We start from the raw sequence: 19,478 nt of genomic DNA, 5'->3' as shown, positions 1-19,478 counted from the left end.
TCGCTTCCAATCGCATAAACAGGAAATACTGTAAAAACGATTACAAACATGTCGGAATAAACAGTAAAAAAAAAACACTGTCGTCACAATGTGATACATTATTCTAAGGTAAGATAAAAACGTGAACAGGAAAATAGTTTGGTTACAGAACCAACATAGCGATTGACTTAACACTTTTTTTTCCCCACTGACCAACATTTAACTCCAACTATATATACATATATGTTTAACATTATCACATATGTGTTTGGATTGATCTAATTTTTTCGGTGTCGGATACTTTAAATTCAGAATGATTATAGGTGTTTGGTAATGTTGACCTTTCACCCCCGTGAGTTTCATGGTATCCTTGAGCTCGTATTGGCTGACTGACAGCAGCACGACTGCAGGGCGGACCCTCGTACAGATCATGTATGATTGGGGTTCTGTGATCATTTTGTAGGCCAGTGCTTTCAAACATTGATGTGGTATATTTTAAAATAAATAGCCATGCAAACAGATTCATGAAGATATTGAATACGGTAAATGTAGCATTTAACTTTGTTTTTCTTTTTGAATTTTGTAAGCACAGCGCTGTTGCACTGCGCGGAAACTATAGCCTAAGCAGGCATATTTGTACAATATAAGAATGCTACAAATCGGTGGGGCAGTAAAGTAAAATTGTGTCTAGTTGCCCTTGTTGTATAACTATGGTGTACAAAACGGTGTTTATGACTTAACACAGTAGAAGAATCGATGGGGAGATGGGATATGAATGAACTTAATGTAAGCAAGGACATCGTTTTGTAACTGCATGACGGTATATTCTCGTTGATCTGGCGGTGTTCTTGCCAGACTTAACGCCAATCGTCATTAATTCATATTTGCTGGGTGAGTTGGGAACGTGCACACTACAGCTCTGTGTTAAAACAGTTCTATTGTATGCCGTTTGCTAAAATTGGATATTTAATCAGTAGTGAACAGTGAGGCAGATGGTCATAATATTAAACTATTGATTAGGACCCAATGGTCAGAGTAGTAGCAAATGTAATTATCCTGCCAATTCAAACAGGGCAAGTTCTGTTGTCCCTCTGCACTATTACAAAGTTAATATACAAATGCCGGGTTCACCTTACCGTGAAGTAGATGTGGTAAGCACAGTTCAAAGGTCACACTATCCCATGCTTTAAAAAAAAATAAATAAATAAATAAATTAAATCCGGAAAGCAAATACAATACTGCAAGCTAGATGGCAGCCAGCAAGGTAGGAATAGAGAAAGAACCATCTCAAAAAATAAATTCGTGACTACAGGTGTATGGAGAACATGTTGAATAAGCCTAAATCTTGAACATGGAAAACATTCTTACACTGCACACAAACAACTGTTAAAATCAGTTTAAACGTGATGTAGACAGTATTTGTTACGTTTAACGCTTGGCCAATGTTTAAACTAACCCTTCACACCCCTAGGGACAAAAACACCAAACTTGCCAATTTTCTACTGTGTTTGTGTATGCTGCTTTATAATGGCATTGTCATAGAAAACAAACATTATTATTATTATTATTATTATTATTATTATTATTATTATAGGAAATTAAAGTATTTGCTTATTATTCTTTGTGGGGCATATTTTCAGGGTGTTTTATACACCTTTTAATCTCTACAGAAAGATTTTCTTGCTCGTTTCCATCTGGCAGTTCATAACACAAATCTGATGTCAAGAGCTGCAGGGGCCAAGAATGCAGGAGAAGCGCAACGTTCAAATCATAGAATGGGAAGACCTGGACAAGAAAAAGTTCTACTTCTTCGGGGTGTTTATGACTATGACCATCCGGGCAGGTGTGTACCCGGCCACACTGATCCGGACCCGGCTTCAGGTGCAGAAAGGGAAGAGTCTGTACACTGGTACCTTCGATGCCTTCTTTAAAATCTTGAGTTCAGAGGGTGTCCGTGGACTTTACAGGGGATTCCTGGTCAACACGCTCACGTTGATATCCGGTCAGGCTTACATCACCACCTATGAACTGGTTAGGAAGTATGTGTCCACTTACACATCGAACAATACTGTGAAATCTCTTGTGGCAGGCGGGTCTGCGTCCCTCGTGGCTCAGAGCATCACAGTTCCTATTGACGTGGTCTCGCAGCACCTCATGATGCAGGGACAGGAAGGCAACATGGGCCGATTTAAGGTGAACGCAAAAGGGGTACGACCTGCAAAGCACAAAATGACATTCGGACAAACGAGGCACATTATCATTCAGATTTTCACAACCGATGGCTTTAGGGGATTCTACAGAGGGTATGTGGCCTCGCTGTTAACATACATCCCCAATAGTGCTGTGTGGTGGCCGTTCTATCACTTCTATGCAGGTAAGTTCATCCTTTTTGTGGGCGATAACATCTCTTAAAATACAATAGACCCTGAACTTGAAGTTCTGGGTGTTTCTGGGTGTTTTGTTGTACAATAAAATGTAATATGTGTTAAAATTAGTTTGATCAGAGCTTCCACTTACGACATCTACACAGTCATGCTGGTTGTTTAGTGTTAGTGCATGTTGTGAAAACAAACAAAAAAACAACTGCCTTGTATTTGTTGGAGGGTACTGTAGTGTGTCCTACTGGTATCCTTAGATCGGTCTTCCTTCAATAGAAAATGTCTTCATAACGCTAAACCCTACAACACAATGTAAGTAAACAAACATGTTTCTACTGTATACAAAATGCAAAAGAAGGCAATGTAGGATATGGTGTTTTATACAAGATAATCTTATGTGATTAAGTTTATAATAGGGTATACATTATTTGGCACTCAATATTTTTGTGGACATGTTGGTAACATATAGCCCCACTACAGTGATTAGATCTGTTAGTATCTTGACCTACATTTACCATATGTAAACATATGGAGAGGCTGACAAGTAACTGAACCTCCTTACTAGGAAAAGCCATTCTCTCGCAGTTAGTAAAAGTGGAACTGTGACGAGCAGACTGACCGGAAATGCCTGCTATCCCCCAGATTCTCTCTTATCTTTTGCTGAAGAATGTCCTTATCAAGTTTCAACATAAATAAATACATGGTTTTCAAGTTAAAAATTGAAAGTGTGACCTATATCTATGTACAGTACAGGCATGTCAACCATTTGCCTGGGATATGGAATTGAGTTAAACAGCATTTCTCAGCCTATGACTTACTTCCCTGCATTACAGTTTAAGACAGGGGTGTCCACTCACGTTCCTGGAGGGCCGTTCCACTCCTGGTTTAACACTTGTGTGTTCTGTTCACAGAGCAACTGTCCAACTTGGCACCCACTAACTGCCCACACCTCCTCCTTCAAGCCATGGCTGGTCCTATGGCAGCCACGACAGCGTCTACAATCACAAATCCTATGGACGTAGTGAGAGTCAGAGTGCAGGTAATCACCTACTGTAGGAATAGTGCCTCAACATGACATGCTGTAAAGATGTACTATACAAACTTGGTTCATATTGCATTTGATGTTAAATCTGTAAACCAGAAATAGGTTATGACATCCATTAAAAATAGTTGCAGAGATAAACTTGGTTCCTGCTGTTTTCCAAGTAAATACATTCGCCATCATCTTTTCCTGTTCCCCAGGAAGGAGTGCCAATGAAAACAGATAATGAAACTTGCTAAGGACATTCTCAGGTTATATGGATGCTGTCTGCCTGACTGTATATCACTTGCATTTTAAAATAGGCTAAAGAACGCTGAAAAGAAACTCAAAAAGGATTTTTTTTCAGGGCCTTACAAGATGCTGTAATAAGTAACTCACCTTTTAGACTACGTATCTGACTGGCGTTCTTCATGGGAACACCATGAAACCGATTATACAACAGGTTTTACCAATGACCAGTTTCTGACCTGTTGTGCTGATGACGTGCTGCAGTTGAATAGGATGAAGATACTGGTATCCAAAGACAACAGTAGAAAATAGTTAGGTATGATTGACATCAGTTTCATTTGCTTCGATTTTCCTTAGATTGCAAATCTACACCAAAAGAATACACTGAAAATGATTGCACTAAGTAGCAAAGCCCCTGCAACCTGTTGAAACAATTAAATAACTGACATTTTTCATCATGGGCTGGTAAGGTAATAACCTTCCTAAATACAGAACATCTTTTGATTTGAATGTATCACTAATAAGCACATGTATGTGTCAGGTTGAAGGCAGATCATCTGTGATTGAGACATTCAAGCAGCTCATCGCAGAAGAAGGAATGTGGGGCATGACTAAGGGGCTGTCAGCCCGGATCATCTCCTCCACACCTACAGCCATCGTCATGGCGGTCGGGTACGAAACCCTGAAGAAAATGAGCCTCCGACCCGAGCTTGTGGATTCCAGACATTGGTAGAGACTGCAAGAGAAGGAAAGGCAGATTCCATGTTCTCTGTGCACAAACACTCTTTTTATGTATGCTGGCCTTTTAACTTTGTTGCCTTGTAATAGAATAAGTAGAAATGTGTTTTAATTATTTTTAAGGGTGGTTCACATGAAAAATAAATGTTGTTTATGTAACTGGAACTAGTTTTAACCCTGTTGCATTGCATCCAGAATACTGGGGTTAAATGGACCAGACACTTGTTAAAGGATCTCACAATCAAAGTATATTTCTAAAACACAAGTATTGATTCCTAAAACACATAATTACATCTATTTGTATAATTAAACAATCTATTGTATATACTCCCTCCCCTTCCCCCAGCATCACAAAAGCAGAGGGCAAGTTGAAATCTGCTTAGGATGAATGTAAAAAAAAAAAAAAAAAAAAAAAAATGTATTAACCCCAAATTATTAACATCAAACTAGTTTTTAGTTTAAAAGTTGCATTTTAATACTGATATGAAAATCAATAAAAAGAAAACCCACCACATGTGTTCATTTTAAATGGTTTAATTATGTGTATGCGCTACAGTGCATATAGTGATTTTGTAGTTTGTGTTTCTTTGAAAGCTTGTTATCCTTATAACTTAACAATGCCTTGTAGGATTAATCTGAACATGTATATATGAATCCACAATTGTGGGGGAATTAACAGGCACAATAACACATGTTGATAACAAAGGCTTCACCCAAAACACCCCCACTGACACAGGAGCATAATCATTTGCCAGTGCACGTCAGTGAGATTTGCAGTGCTAGTTGCACTATTGTGCATTTATATTCTTTCTATGTTGCTCAAGTCTTAATATAACATGAGCTGGTTTCATAGATCCTGACTAGCACAGAACTCTGACTACACTGACCACAGTAACAACAGGTTGTCCAAGATTAGTGCTGATTGAGGTCTGTGAATCCAGCCATTTAAATATGCCCTCTTCGAGCCCAAGCACTCCAAATCATGACCTTCACTGTCCATTCAGATACTGTAGAGTCACCCCTAAAATAAAAACAATATTCTGTATGGGTAGCAGTAGCTTTCTCTTAACCCCTTAAACAGCAATGTACAATTTAGCACTCAGGAGAATCCAAAAAACGTTGCGTGTCAACATTTTGTTGTGTTTTAGCAGTACTTATGTTGGTCACTAGGTGGGGCAGTAGATACCAATGAGATTATAAACAATGTAATTCTTGTTACTTAACGAACCTGTTTTAAATACTATTATTGTGTGATGTATGCCAAATAGGAGATTGACAATGGACCCTTACTTTCCTTAATTTATAGACTAAGCACTTCTTACAGCACATTTTCAATGTCAGTTGTGAATACTTCTAATGGGCCACAGACAGGGTTTCATTTGCTTTATTTGCTTTATTACTCTAATGTTTATTAGGGGATTTGGTGAAAGCATGTATTGTAATGTGAAATACATTTGTCATAATTACATGGTAATAAAAACGTTAGTCAAATGCATGTTGCATTCCTGTTTTTTGTGCACTATAAATGTGCAAAACTTGGGCGGTTTAAATGACCGGTGGCAATATGGCAGTTGGCAAAAAATAAGTCTAGCTAATTCCCATAAAATATAAAGCTAGTGTACGAACAGAAGTACTACTGTTAATTTTCCACCTGTGTCACTATATGGTAGGAGTGTGTGGTACAGCAAAAGTGTTTTCCACAGACAAAAGGACCACTTCGGGCAGAATTGTGTGGTTTGATACACAATACATCACAGACTGACACTGCCCACATACACTACACTTACTGTAGTGCATTAAGAGGTTTCACCTGCTACTTAATTGAAATATCAAGACCTATTAGCAAAGCTTTAACTTGAGACATTTTAGTGTGTATACTGCAAACTCATAAATATCTCCTGAATCACAGCCATAAAGCCTATTTTGCTCCATAAATGTTGGCTACCTGTTGCAATATACAAAGTATGTATTGTTAGTGGAATTTGACATTCGTGCAAAAAATGTTTCCGATTTTTTTCATAAGTGAAAAACGCATAAAAGGCTCACAAATATTTATGGCTTTACAATATAGAATACATTCATTAAAAACCCAAAGCATACCTGTTAATGGTAGCCTCTAGCAAGCAGCAGCAGATTCTCTTTCCAGGGAAGCAGTTACACTGCAAAGAGGAGTAACCCCCAGCACTTACAGTGTGTCTCTTAACCCATCTTGATGGTCCTTCTATAAAAGCATTGCTGTTTAGAAATCACCAACAGACCAATACAAAAAATAAATAAATAAAAACAGAGCCACATTAAAAATAAGCAGATTTTATTTCTGTAATCCCTTGCAATGATGTGGAAATAAAGATGCTATCGTTTTGGATTTCACTTGGAGCAAATGTTTCCCTTACCAAGAAGGTCAATTATATGTACAACAAGATGAGCAGAATAAATGCTTCTTTTTTTAATAAAAGAAAAATGTTTTTCCCAGTTGTATCCATAATGAACATCGGGATGTGTTTATACAGCTGTTTTCATTAGACTATAATAAAAGTATCTGGATACTATGCCAACACAGGCTGTTCTATGATGTATCGGGTGCAGAGCCATTGGGAATATCTTCCATACTGCAGGGTCAGTTTGTTCACTCTTCCAGTCTCTTAAACCACAATTAAACTGGACAGTCGTATATGTGGATTTCCCGATCATCTCCAGCAGACACTACCTTAGAACCATTTCCATTGTATTTAACACTCCACACCTGGAATAAGTCATGGAAATTTGTATAAGAAAAAAAAAAAAGTAGATGGATTCATTCTCTTTAACTGTTAATGCTGGCAGGCACTTTTGACAGAAATCATTTTAGTGATTTAACTCATATTTATTTAGACTAATATCAGAAAGCATTGCCGTTAGGGCATTCTTATGCTCTGGGTTAAGAACATTTCTTTCCACAATTTAAGTCTTGTACAACAATGGGTTTTCTGTCCCCATATGTGTTACTGTAACAGTACATGGTGCCAACAAAATATTTCTAGTAAATGTTAGCCAATTTATATTGCCACTGTTTTGTGGGTATTAGATTTTCCTATATTGAAAAATGCACACGATAAAGGTGAATTATCATGTTTATCATTATGGTAATTTATCTGAAGATGTTATTGAAGAAGTATCTGTCCTGCTACATTTCATATGAACCTCGAGGGATCTCACAATATAAGTTGTCACAGGAAAAGCAGGGGCTGATTCTGGGAGTTTGAGTTCTTACACAGAAAAGCAATGGCAAACATTTAGAATGTTTATGGTTAAGGAGAAATACGTATTTAAAGAAAAATACACTCAGAGAAAAAAAGCCAGATTTACTGTTTACAAATGCTATGAAAAAAAGTAGCAACTCTAATAAACCTTTAACACCATGTGTGCATCACTGATATAGAAATGAGAGATCTGCAAAGTGATGGCAATACATAAGATTTACTGGAATTATTTTGTTAGATCTGTATACTTTAACTGCACAGTGTAACTCCTAGAACCTAAATTTTCTCAGGAAACACTGAATCACACAAAACGATAAAGAATGTGAACAATTCAAAGTCCAGGGAATGCAAAATCACAGGTAGCTTCACATTTTAGGAATCAACACAACATTGCCGAATCCTACAAGCAGAGGCTTTCATAGCCCCATACAAGCCAAACACTAATGCCACGTTTCCAAGTGTTACTGGGACTGGCTTGAAAGCAGGCTATTTCCATCAGCAGCAGATCAAGATCAAATCAATCAGTTGGAACTCTGTCAGCCCCAGTTAGGATTGCAGCATGACAGTACTCAATCTCCGATGGTGGAAGACACCTAATGACCGTCCAATGCACTAGACAAGTAGGTTTTAAATCTCGGACTGCAAAACAATATATATATTGGCTGAATATGAAAGCTGTCAATATATTATACCGTCAGGGAAATATGGGAGGTTTGTGAATGAATGAACTAATAAATAGCAGCTGTATAAAAGTGATACATGCAGGTGATCTTTTCTGGTAGCAGGTTGGACTGTAGGCTGTAGATGGAACTGGCTGCAGCCCCACTATGATAGCGGAACCAAACGAGATTGAGTTTTACATACTGGTTTCATGGTGCAGATGGAAATGTGGAATAAAATGCAGGCAAGAAATATTTGCTTTAATTTAGGTGAATTAATTATTCAAACAGGGCAATATTCACATCCTCAAATTCCATGAGCTGAGCTGTAGTTAAATGAACTGGTTTCGTTGCGCAATATTTAGTGTTTTGTGATTGCAGAGAATTTACTATCCTAACACACCGACAGGCTCTGCCAGACACTTTTTTTTTTTTAACAACAATTTATATTTTATGAGTAAGTGTTTTTTTTATTTTTTTTATCTGTTACTTTGTGGTAGTAAACCCACACTTTTGGAACAAGAATCCCATTTTATATATGACTATATTACAGTAATCTATTCTTACCTGATCTTGATGATCAAAGAATGTGTGCACGCATGCTCTTGAGCCAGTATCCCACACTTTGACACTCTTGTCAGATGAGCTACAAAAAACAGAAACAGTACCGAAGGTCCAACATCACAGGAAACAGTTTACATTATAAACATGATTTAAATCAATTAAAACTGAATATATCAAATATCTCAAGGAGGTTTGAACAGAGCAAAGTAGACAAGACTGAATATGTATGGTGCCGAGTGAAGCAAGGCGAACATTTTTTGCAGTTTATAACAGTAGTTGTATGTATACACTAATACACATACACACAACCTACAGAAACAAAACACTGTGCACAATAACTGCAAAAACTGTTACATTTGACAAAAAAGTGACAAAAAAAAAATCCCCAAACAAAAAAAAAAAAAAACTACTGCTTCTTTTCTTAGCTGTATTGTATAACTTGTTACCTCTGTAACTCGCCCGCATAAGGGCGTCTCAAGCAAAAATTAAAAATTAGGCTTAGCACCTGCTGCCTTCAAACCAAAACTAAAATCTTAGCTGTGCTGAGAATACCTTGTTTCCAGCTAAATATGGCTGCTTTCGTTTTCACTGCATTTTCTCAGGTACAGCTAAACAAAGATATTGCGTTAGCTGCAAAAAACGTAACAAGCAGACACAAATAGAATATTTTAAAATGGCTTTGAGTGACACATTCAGCAACATTTTTCAAGTTTTTAAAACTTTTTAAATTATGTTGACATGCTAATGAAGCAATTTCCATAAATCTTATACACGAGAGAAAAGTTAATGGCAAACAAAGACAAAACACAAGTTTTTGTATTGCTTTACTACGCAGAAATAATTATGAAGTTTTAAAACCACAGATACCTTCAAATTATTAATAAATTGTAACATCACACATATCACTGACTCGCAAGGTCATTGTGCAGTAGAATGACTCGAACACCAATCATGAAGTCGGTGTTTGTTTGACTGCATTGCCATAGTAACCACATGCACGGCTCTGATATAAGTATGAATTCAGTGTGAAATACTGTAAGGAAAATAAAATGCTTATTTTTTCATGGTAACCTGCAAGCTGAAAGCAACTTATTTTTTCCTTACAAAATCAGCTGTCGATTCACCAATGCCTGCCATTGCTACAGTACATATTTCAAACACACTCATTTTCAGTTCTCAAAATATTGAAGTCGGAAAACTGTCTATAGACGGAACACTCCCAACTACTATATCTCCCATGTAAACCATTTAAAATGTTTTAAGTAGACAGAAAATAAATGTACTTTAACATATATTCGCAGTGAATGCACTTTAAAAAGTCAAACAGGCAGCGTCACCAAACCAGCGAGAACACAGCATTACATTTTAAGCAATTACTAAATACAATGAAAGTCAGTCAGTCAGTTACTTACCATTGCCTACTTAGTTTCTTCTCCTCTCCGCTCCACCTTACACAGCGTTGGAGCTTGCACTTACATAGTCACCACAATCCAGAAAATCGCACATATCTCTTCAAAGGACAGCATTTCTAAGCTATTTGTCAGCATTCAGCCAGCTGTCTTAATCCTGTTCACTCGAGCCTTTCTACTAAACTAAACTCTTATAAAGCGTCTGCACAGTTATTTTGCCATGTTGACTGCTGCACTGTTACTAACTTACTTTAAAAATGCACATTAAAATAAACGTCTGGGACTTTAACAGATCCGTGCCAACTGCCTTGCAAGATGTCAATCAAACGTGGCTTGCACATGATTTGTTGTGCGAGGAAGATCCGACCCAACTATTGCATCAGAATTACTACTTTGATTTGATTGGCTAAAGCCTGTGGCATTTAAAAAAATTGCCTATTTGACCTAAACTTAAACATCCAGCCACCTTCGGAGCACACAGTTGATGTTCATTTTTTTATAAACGTACTTAAACTTGGCATTCACATAGACGGCACAGATATGGTTGGGCCTGTGTGCAAACTGGGTGGGTCGTGGCCCACCCAGACCCACCCATGGCTACGCCACTGATTTTATACATACATACATACATACATATATATATATATATACACAATATATATGTATGTATGTATACATGTATACACACACACACACATATTGTTTTGATAAATCCTTTATGGTGTTTTAACTGAGTTGAGGAGCTGTTCTTTAGTGCTAGTTGCCTGTTACACGTGTCATGCTAGATCAGCCACAATGTCTTTTATATCAGAGACAGCCAGCAGAGGTGGATCACCAACAAAACAAAAGGGAATACACACACATACATACATACACATACACAGTGCCTTGCAAAAGTATTCAGACCCCTGACCAATTCTCTCATATTACTGAATTACAAATGGTATATTGAAATTTCGTTCTGTTCGATATTTTATTTTAAAACACTTAAAAAAAAACTCAAAATCAGTTATTGTAAGGTGACACTGGTTTTATGTTGGGAAATATTTTTAACAAAATACATACATACATACATATATACATACATACATACATATTTTGTTTTTCTGACCCATTTTAAGCAACGAAACTCTAAATTATCAAACTGTTTACCTTGAAACAAAGTGGGTGTCGTCTGGACCAAATGCAACATTTAATACCCAAGATCCATGGCCACTCAAAGTCCCAGCAAGGTTTGCATGTTGTCTGTAGCAGGAGAAAAATGTGAAATGCATAAAACCTGAGAATACGTGCCTGCAAACAAACACACTGAATAAGCCCTGGAAATTACGGAAGCTGTCCGACCATCTACAGCAGATCTGATGAGAATCTTTAATATCCCAGAACTGAGTGAAGGTGTTTGTCAAAACAAAAATAAACTAAAACAGAAATCCACACTTAACTTACACATCATATATCTTGATGTAGCCATCATCCGAAGCTGTTACTAAAAGCTGAGAATCTGGCGAGAACGTCAGGGATCGAATCGGCATAGCGTGACCTGAATGGGAAAAGAAGAAAAAAAACAACTACTGCTCCAAAAACAGTTAAATTCATGCAATACAAACCAGCTGGGCCTGGACCCTGTTCAGATTAGGTATATAGGTTTTTATTTATTTATTTATTTTTTTAAATTTAGTAAATCACCAATTGTTTTATTATTTTCTCACAATTTGGCATATCCAATTATTTTTTAGGCTCAGCTCAATGCTACCACTCCTGTGCTGACTCAGAAGCGGCGAAGACAAGTACACACTGTCCCCCGAAGCATGTGCCGTCAGCCAAAGGCTTTTTTCCACACTGCAGACTCGCTGTGCAGCCACCTCAGGGCTATAGCGTCGAAGGACAACGCAGCTCTAGGCCGCTTACAGGCAAGCCCACAGGCATCGGGCCAGACTACAGGGGTCGCTAGTGCACGATGAGCAGAGGACACCCTGGCCGACCTAAGGCCCTCCCCCCAGGTGGCGCTTGGCCAATTGTGCACCGCCCCCTGGGAGCTCCCGTCTACTGCTGACAACAGAATAGCCTGGACTTGAACCAGAGACCTACAAGTTATTAGGTGCATCCTGCACTGCACTCTCTGCCTTTACCAGATGCGCCACTCGGAAGCCCCCAGGCATATAGGATTTTGATACTTACACTTCATCAACAATCTGTAATATACCCTTCCAACCTTATTATAAAAAAAATATATATATATATATATATATATATATATATATATATATATATATATATATATATATAAAAATATATCAATTTTAACATTTTACACTTGATTCAATTATTATACTGAAGTGTGGTTTTACAGCTGCTATCGGTATGCATTTCATTGTGTATATTGTTTCAGATGTAGAAATACTGAAAGAAATTTAATATATGAACGTTTAGACAAAATCTTTTTCAATGTCTTCAAATTTAAATCCAGCACTCCCGAGTGTTTAACAGTTATGGATGAGTTTCTGAGATGTACTTAAATCAGGATAATTTAAGAACTGAACACACAGTTTACCTTCCAACGTGTGGAGAAGTTTTCCAGTAGCAATATCAAAAATATTAATGATTCCATCTATAGCTCCACTGGCCAGATACTTCCCATCTGGGCTCTGTAACAAGGAAAGATTTCAAACGATATTATGGGTGTATTACTTTTATACCCTCAAAGAACATGATGTACTGTAACTGCAGCATTATTCTAAGAGGTGCTGAAAAAGTCAACCCTTCCAGAAAGAAAAACAAATTCCAACACATGTTCTAAATTGTCTTATAGATCGAAAACCACAATCTAGGCCCTAAAGATTGACTATTAAAAAAGAAAATGATTTCTTACATATGCAATACTAAGGATGAATTTCCCTCGAGTGTCCAAAGAAAATTCCTTCTTCCCGCTCTCCACACCAAAGATGTTAACTTTCCCGAGATGGCTTCCTGTAGCCACGTACTTGGAATCTGGAGAAAAGGCCACGGTCCAAGCATCCACTGGAACAAGAAAACAGGACAGTTGTGACATTTAGGGGGATTCTGAGCCTGCTTTGTTAACCAGGTCAGAATTCCAGATCATATGTTAAAAACAGTACACCCTTGCTACAACAAACAGGTTGAGATCCAAGCTTTTTGTTAGTTATATCGAGGGGTTCGTTATAGCGAATGGATAATCAAAATGAACAATGAACTGTTGGAGTAAGTTAATGAGATGAGATTGTAAATACAAGTAGAATTACAAGTACCTGTTCGTTTCACGTATGCAGTATTGTGCCTTTGCATTATCCTATTCCTTAAAGAATTAAAACGCAATACAAAAAGCAAAAATCCAGAATTGAATCTGAACTTATTCAAAATCAATCTGACAAAAATAGTTTCAAACTGCACCAAATCTTAATCCAATATGCAAGAATCCCAAACTGAGCTTTTATTCCAAATCAACCCGGCATGAAAAGTTAATGAAATCCTCAAGTTTTCTGTCGTCGTCGTTTTTTCTTTAATCAATTTTGCTTTGCCGCATCGTTGCTGAACAAGTCAAAAAAGTGCTTTTTGACAACCTACATTCACGACAGACATGCCTGCATAATTCCTTTTTCCAAACGATCAATACAGTTTCCAGCTTTGTTACACATAAAACATTTTCGTTTCGGAGGCACAGTTATACAGCATGCACTTTTTATTAAGACAAAAGTGTTAACTTCACAGCGGAGTTGCATTCGTGCCTACAAACCGGGATGTTGACAGTGTGCGTTTATATGACATTTTATTGTTTTTTTTTGTTTTTTTAATTCGGGGTCCAGAGGCCAGGTTCGTTATAGCCGAAGGTTTGTTATAATGAAGATATAGTCTGGGTGTACTGTATGTCATTTACCCTTAATGAAAATGCAAGAAAACAGGACCTCTTTTAAAAAAACAACCACATTTCTCGTTGCTTCAGTATAAAACCAACCTCAGATAGTACCTCATTAGTGAGGTATGATGAGTGGATTTTATTTGCATGCAGCTCTGAACAGGACAAGATGTTACTGGAGATGTTTTGAAACAATCAAACAAACTGCATTAAAATGTTTTCGAGCTGATTCACAGTTTGATCAAAAGAAAAATTATGTTAATTTATTGAAGTGGCAATAATTTGTTAGCAAAAGACATGCTACTTAAAATTAATGTTTGATGTCTTTAATAGGAAGTGGGTTTTAACAGGATAGGTATAATATACAGAATAGTAAGGATGACAAGACTCTGCTAATCTGAAAAGCTTCTCCCAATTAATCTCCATACTAAATTCACAACTGTACAAGGGATAATCTGTTGAAGTACAATCCCAGTACCTGGTCCTGCATCCATTGATTTTATCTGTTTGCCAGAGTCCAGATCCCAGAGACGTATGTGGGCATCTAAGGAACTGGAGGCTGCAATGGCACCATTGTGACTTATATCCACTGACACCACCCCAAGCTGATGACCTTCCAGAGACCACTGTAACTCCAGCTTCTCATCTGTCCTGGAAAATTAAAAGAAGACATTGCTCACTATTGGGTGCCTTACAAATGACCCTCAAGATAATAAAAAAACATGCAAAATTACCTAATGAGCCACCTCCATCCACTATAGTAGGGTGCAACAATAACAGCATTCAATAATTGATTACAGGTTAAAACATATCACAATTTGTGCTTCCCGTCTTCTTGCTTGTGGGCTTTTTAAAATAAAGCCATACCCTTTTCTGTCCCACAATTGTACTGAATTAAAGAACTGCCAAGTTTAAATCATGCGGCACTTAAACTCCACCCCTCATTTTCTACAGGAAAAGAAGGAACAAAACATCAGTAGCAGCGATAGAGATTTTTAGAGCTTTAGATATCTTTGTCAGAATCATGAATGTTGCAGATAATAAAAATAATCACATTCAGTACAACACATAGTCAAGACTAAAGAAATTATCAATAACACAATAACTTCAATTGTTTACCCTAAAGTGCCTGACACTCATACAAGTTTTCATGTGCTGGGCTTGATCACGATCGATGTTTCTTTACATTGAACAAGCCCAAAGAGATCCAAATAAAGTTAAACAAGCTAGATCACACGAGTGTGTAGAACCATCCGCAATCATGCAGCACTTAAAATGGAGCAGCAAGATGTAGTCTCAGTGGTAAACCACTCGTTATTTATTGGCAAGGAATTCAGTGAAATAGCTGTATTTTTATAATCTAAAAACTCCTGTCAAGGTACAAAAAGTTTAATCAACTGTTCCTCATAATGTTTCCATAGTTCTCATCCTTAGGGATTATGGAAAAAAAAGAAATGTCTTCAATATTTGCATAGAAAAAAAAAAAATTAGATGACCTCAAAGAAATCAGTGTATCGACATTAGAAAACAGGGCCTGTAGCAAGTTAGCTGTTAAAAATCCTTGCATAGAATGTAACTTACCACTTCCAGACTTTTACCGAGTCATCCAATGACCCTGTCACTATAGTATCGGTGCCATCTTTCTCACTCCTCCCCCATGCCACAGTCCAAATAGCATCATCATGAGCTACAAGGGAAAATTTAGGAGAAACTGTCAATACATTGCAGGCACAGCTGATAAACCAATTGTGTGATACATGTCTAACTAGAATGGGATGTTTTAGGGAACAATAACAAGAATTCCCTGGGGTATAAAGTAAGGGACATGGTATACCTGATAGAATGGTATGTAAACAGTAAGTAAAATGAGAATAAAGGACCATTTAAAAACACTTACCATGTTCTTGCTTGAAAAGTATGCTGTACTGAAATTCAAAAGACAAATAAGTAGATATGAATATTGTAATGCAATTTATTATAAATTAGACTTGAGCAGTGAAACAAAAGATATCAAAGCACATATCAGTACAGTATATAGGACAGTTCACTCAGCCACAAGCAGAGTTTTGGAACAGCTGATGTTTCAAGGTCTCTGTCATATCCAAGACCTGATTCCACAAGGGTGACTTAACACGTGACTTGGTAAGGCACCATTCTAATTCACTAGCCTAATAACTTTGGATGTCGCCTTTTAACCTGGCTCAGAAGAATATTACTGTTACACTATTACAGACAATAGCTCTCGTATGCTTCTGTTGGAACTATACCTCACAGAAGACACTGCTAAAGCCACTCTCACCTTGCACTTTCCTTTTGAACAGGCACCAGTCACTCAAATAAAACGCAGGCAGCACTGAAGAGTTAAAAAAAAAAATTGATGATTTAATGGTTAAAAAAAAAAAACCTACCTGTATGCTCATTTTCTATTCTTTTTGCAAAATTATGAATGGTTCAGAATTTACTGTTGCCTGGAATTAAGAGAACAGATCAATCGGATTAAGATCAATGAGATTTCATTACAGTACTGGGTCTTTCTTTAAAGAAGTGCCGTTTTTCAGCTCTGCACTGTAAACTGTAAAATCTGGTCTTATCATTGGTGAAACACAATGTATTTTCCTGACCAAGGTTTAGGTCTTATACACATCCACTGCATCCAAGCTTGGCATGCATGACAGTTTAACCTGTTCTGAAATGTCTCTGGAAAGCTTTAGATAAGATCACAGATCAGTATAAATCTTAACAACAACTTTTGATTGCATTTCAATACAATCAAAGATACGCTAACGTTAAACGCATCTGTTATAAAATATGTCCATTGCTAATTTTAATTTAAACAGAAAACGTGACACTGCTACAGTATGTACTGTGATATAACTTATCACCAGGAAACTTGGACTTGGCAACATGTTTTCTCTGTACAAACTAGCACGAACAACGATGAAGTAACTTTTAAATTTAAAGTCTTCCTCGTGTTAACAACCAAGACAACAGAAGAGAAGGGAAACCGAACACACACAATTTTAACATGACAAGGCAGCAAGTAGTTCGAGCAGATAAACAAAACCTCAACACGTAACTGTACCGGTATATACTTGTTTGTGTGGACTAAAAGAAATGCACGCCGTTCATATTCATCAACACGTTTAAGAAAGAAAAAACGTTAAGCCCCCCAATTAATTAGTTAGTTAACTTTATTACTTAACACAAAATGGCTAGTTGTTACAAGCTATTGCACAACTATAGAAACTTACTTGGTCAATGTACTTAGTAATGCACGGTGTTCTAAAGAAAAATAATAAAAGGTCTCATCTTTCCAGGGTGTCTTGTATTTAATTATTTTTATTCACCGATGAAAATCCTGAATGTTTTCTTCGGCAACACCACGCCGCCATGATTACTCTGCGCTACTGTGGATAGATAAGCAGTAGTCCCGTAACAGTTTCCGGGTAAGTGGGCCATGGAGCAGTGCCTACAAAGTACCACGAAATGTTCTTGTCAGGACAACAGAGGAACCCATCATCTCCCGTCACTTTTTTTTTAAAGTAACAAAAACGCTTATTTGCTGCCAAACATTAACTACTTTAGCTGTGTAATGGCTGCAGTACAGGATACCGACCTTGAGTTTAGGGTTTCGATGTACGGACAGGTTTATAAATTGTTTTATTAACAATAATATGATAACCAATCAGAGTGCAGTGTCCTTACTGGACCATTTGGTGGTGCCTTTGTAAGGACAGCGGATATAGAGTTTGTTTGACTTTAGGAAGGCAGCCAGTCAAGAAGAACTAGAAAATGCTATGAATAGACTGTAGGGAAATAAATGACCTGTATATACAGGCGTCTACGATTGTGGAAAGCCTGGGATATTGTTACAGATATTACATCTCTTGTAATCCCTTTGTTCTTTACGTGCAGATTTTAACACGCATAACAGAGTTACATGTAAAGAAAAACCCCTTAGCCATAGTCAGCCAATATAGATTACCATATCATATGCATACCACATTTGCAAAATATTGGCGAATGTATTCCTGACAAGTGAAAAACTTTCTTTTGCAATAATATGCCCCAAACACTAGTCTGTAACTCAGTTGCACCGTTGCAGTCTTGCAGTCAGAAACCAATTTGTTGACCATGTTTAAGTTAAATTAAAATCCCCAAAAACAAATGAACGATTGATATATTCCATTGTAGCTGCTCTTGTGCTACAATTACTGCTTTTTAAGAACAAGAGAACAAAAAGCATAACTCTTCACTGTCATTAGAATTCCAGAAAAAAAAGGAAATGGTAGTAGATTTAATAAAGAAATATCACAAAGGGACTATTAATTTAAAGCACAACCTATCACCTGCTGTCCACACAGAGGTGGAGGGCGGGCATAAATACATGACCTCTGGCACAAAAGCATAGCGCCGATACCTCTGTACAAAAGAGCCGGCTGTGTGATGCGCCTGCCTTTGTTAGCCTAGATCGCTACAATACCCATACCGAAAAATAATATATTCAAGTATATGTCAAAGCAATAGAAATATATTTAAAATACATGGTACTATATTGTCATATATGCTGTATAGTGTAATAAATTTTTCAATATATTCTCAACGGAGGAAGCTGGTAGTCAATGAGGTGCAAAAGCAGGAGGAGAGGATCAGGTGTGTAAAGGCCGTTTCCCAGGCCAAGCAGGGAGAATGGATGAGATGGGAAAGTGTGGAACAACGCAAGATCGGCTGGCAAGACCTATGGACAATGGAACAGAACAGGATCAGTTTCCTCATCAGGTTAGCATCTCCCATCACCACAGAACCTAAACCGCTGGGTGGGTAAAGATCCCTCATGTCCTTTGTGTTCATTACCTGCAACATTAGGGCACATTTTGACAGGTTGTAAGGTGGGTCTTAGCCAAGGACGGTTTACTTGGCGCCATGACCAGGTGCTGCGATGTTTGGCCTTAGTATTGGAAGACAAGCATAACCTGACCACCAGTTCCATCAAAGCATTACACACAAAAGACAATATTCCTCCGTTCAGGAAAGCAACCACCAAGAAAAGGTGTTAAAATCAAGCCTTGCTCAGGACAACTGGAAGCTGCTAGAGACTGGAAGATGCTGGCAGATGCTTTCAACGGCTTATTTTTCCACCTGAGATTATCACCACTAACCTTGTGGTCTGGATCAGCATGCCTTGTTCATCTGGTAGAGTTAACAGTGCCATGGGAAGATGCTGTGGATGAGGTGTATGAGAAGAAGAAACTTCAGTATGCTCAACTAGCTGCTGAAACGGAACAGCGAGGATGGAGAGTCCGAGTTTATCCAGTGGAGGTGGGTTGTCGAGGATTTGTGGCACCCTCTACAACTCGCTTTCTCAGAGCAG

At 37.7% G+C, this 19,478-nt stretch overlaps 2 protein-coding genes across 6 annotated transcripts; one reads left to right on the top strand and one right to left on the bottom strand.

Moving 5' to 3' along the window:
* The first annotated feature begins 8 nt into the window (after positions 1–8).
* On the top strand, positions 9–6,958 carry LOC121298878 (solute carrier family 25 member 44-like). 5 transcript variants are annotated; one of them, XM_041226160.1, is made up of 4 exons: positions 9–108; positions 1,650–2,353; positions 3,269–3,396; positions 4,169–6,958. In XM_041226160.1, the coding sequence occupies exons 2-4, from the start codon at positions 1,723–1,725 to the stop codon at positions 4,358–4,360; spliced, it is 951 nt and encodes a 316-aa protein (XP_041082094.1). In that variant the 5' UTR covers positions 9–108; positions 1,650–1,722; the 3' UTR covers positions 4,361–6,958. The 5 variants fall into 5 exon arrangements, with proteins under 5 accessions (XP_041082094.1, XP_041082093.1, XP_041082096.1 ...); XM_041226159.1 differs by having other exon boundaries at positions 20–108; positions 1,681–2,353; XM_041226162.1 differs by lacking the exon at positions 9–108 and adding an exon at positions 224–521 and having other exon boundaries at positions 1,681–2,353; positions 3,985–4,261.
* LOC121298879 (WD repeat-containing protein 61-like) lies at positions 6,788–17,725 on the bottom strand. The gene is made up of 11 exons (XM_041226164.1): positions 17,359–17,725; positions 16,516–16,575; positions 16,005–16,032; positions 15,689–15,794; positions 14,586–14,758; positions 13,106–13,254; positions 12,788–12,881; positions 11,683–11,776; positions 11,389–11,481; positions 8,831–8,909; positions 6,788–7,108 (listed from the first exon to the last, which is right to left on the bottom strand). The coding sequence occupies exons 2-11, from the start codon at positions 16,525–16,527 to the stop codon at positions 7,019–7,021; spliced, it is 918 nt and encodes a 305-aa protein (XP_041082098.1). The 5' UTR covers positions 16,528–16,575; positions 17,359–17,725; the 3' UTR covers positions 6,788–7,018.
* Between the last annotated feature and the right edge of the window lie 1,753 nt (positions 17,726–19,478).

Source organism: Polyodon spathula, chromosome 24 (assembly GCF_017654505.1).
Source record: "Polyodon spathula isolate WHYD16114869_AA chromosome 24, ASM1765450v1, whole genome shotgun sequence".
NCBI classification, from domain to species: Eukaryota; Metazoa; Chordata; class Actinopteri; order Acipenseriformes; family Polyodontidae; genus Polyodon; species Polyodon spathula.
This window is presented reverse-complemented; position numbering and strand designations above follow the sequence as displayed.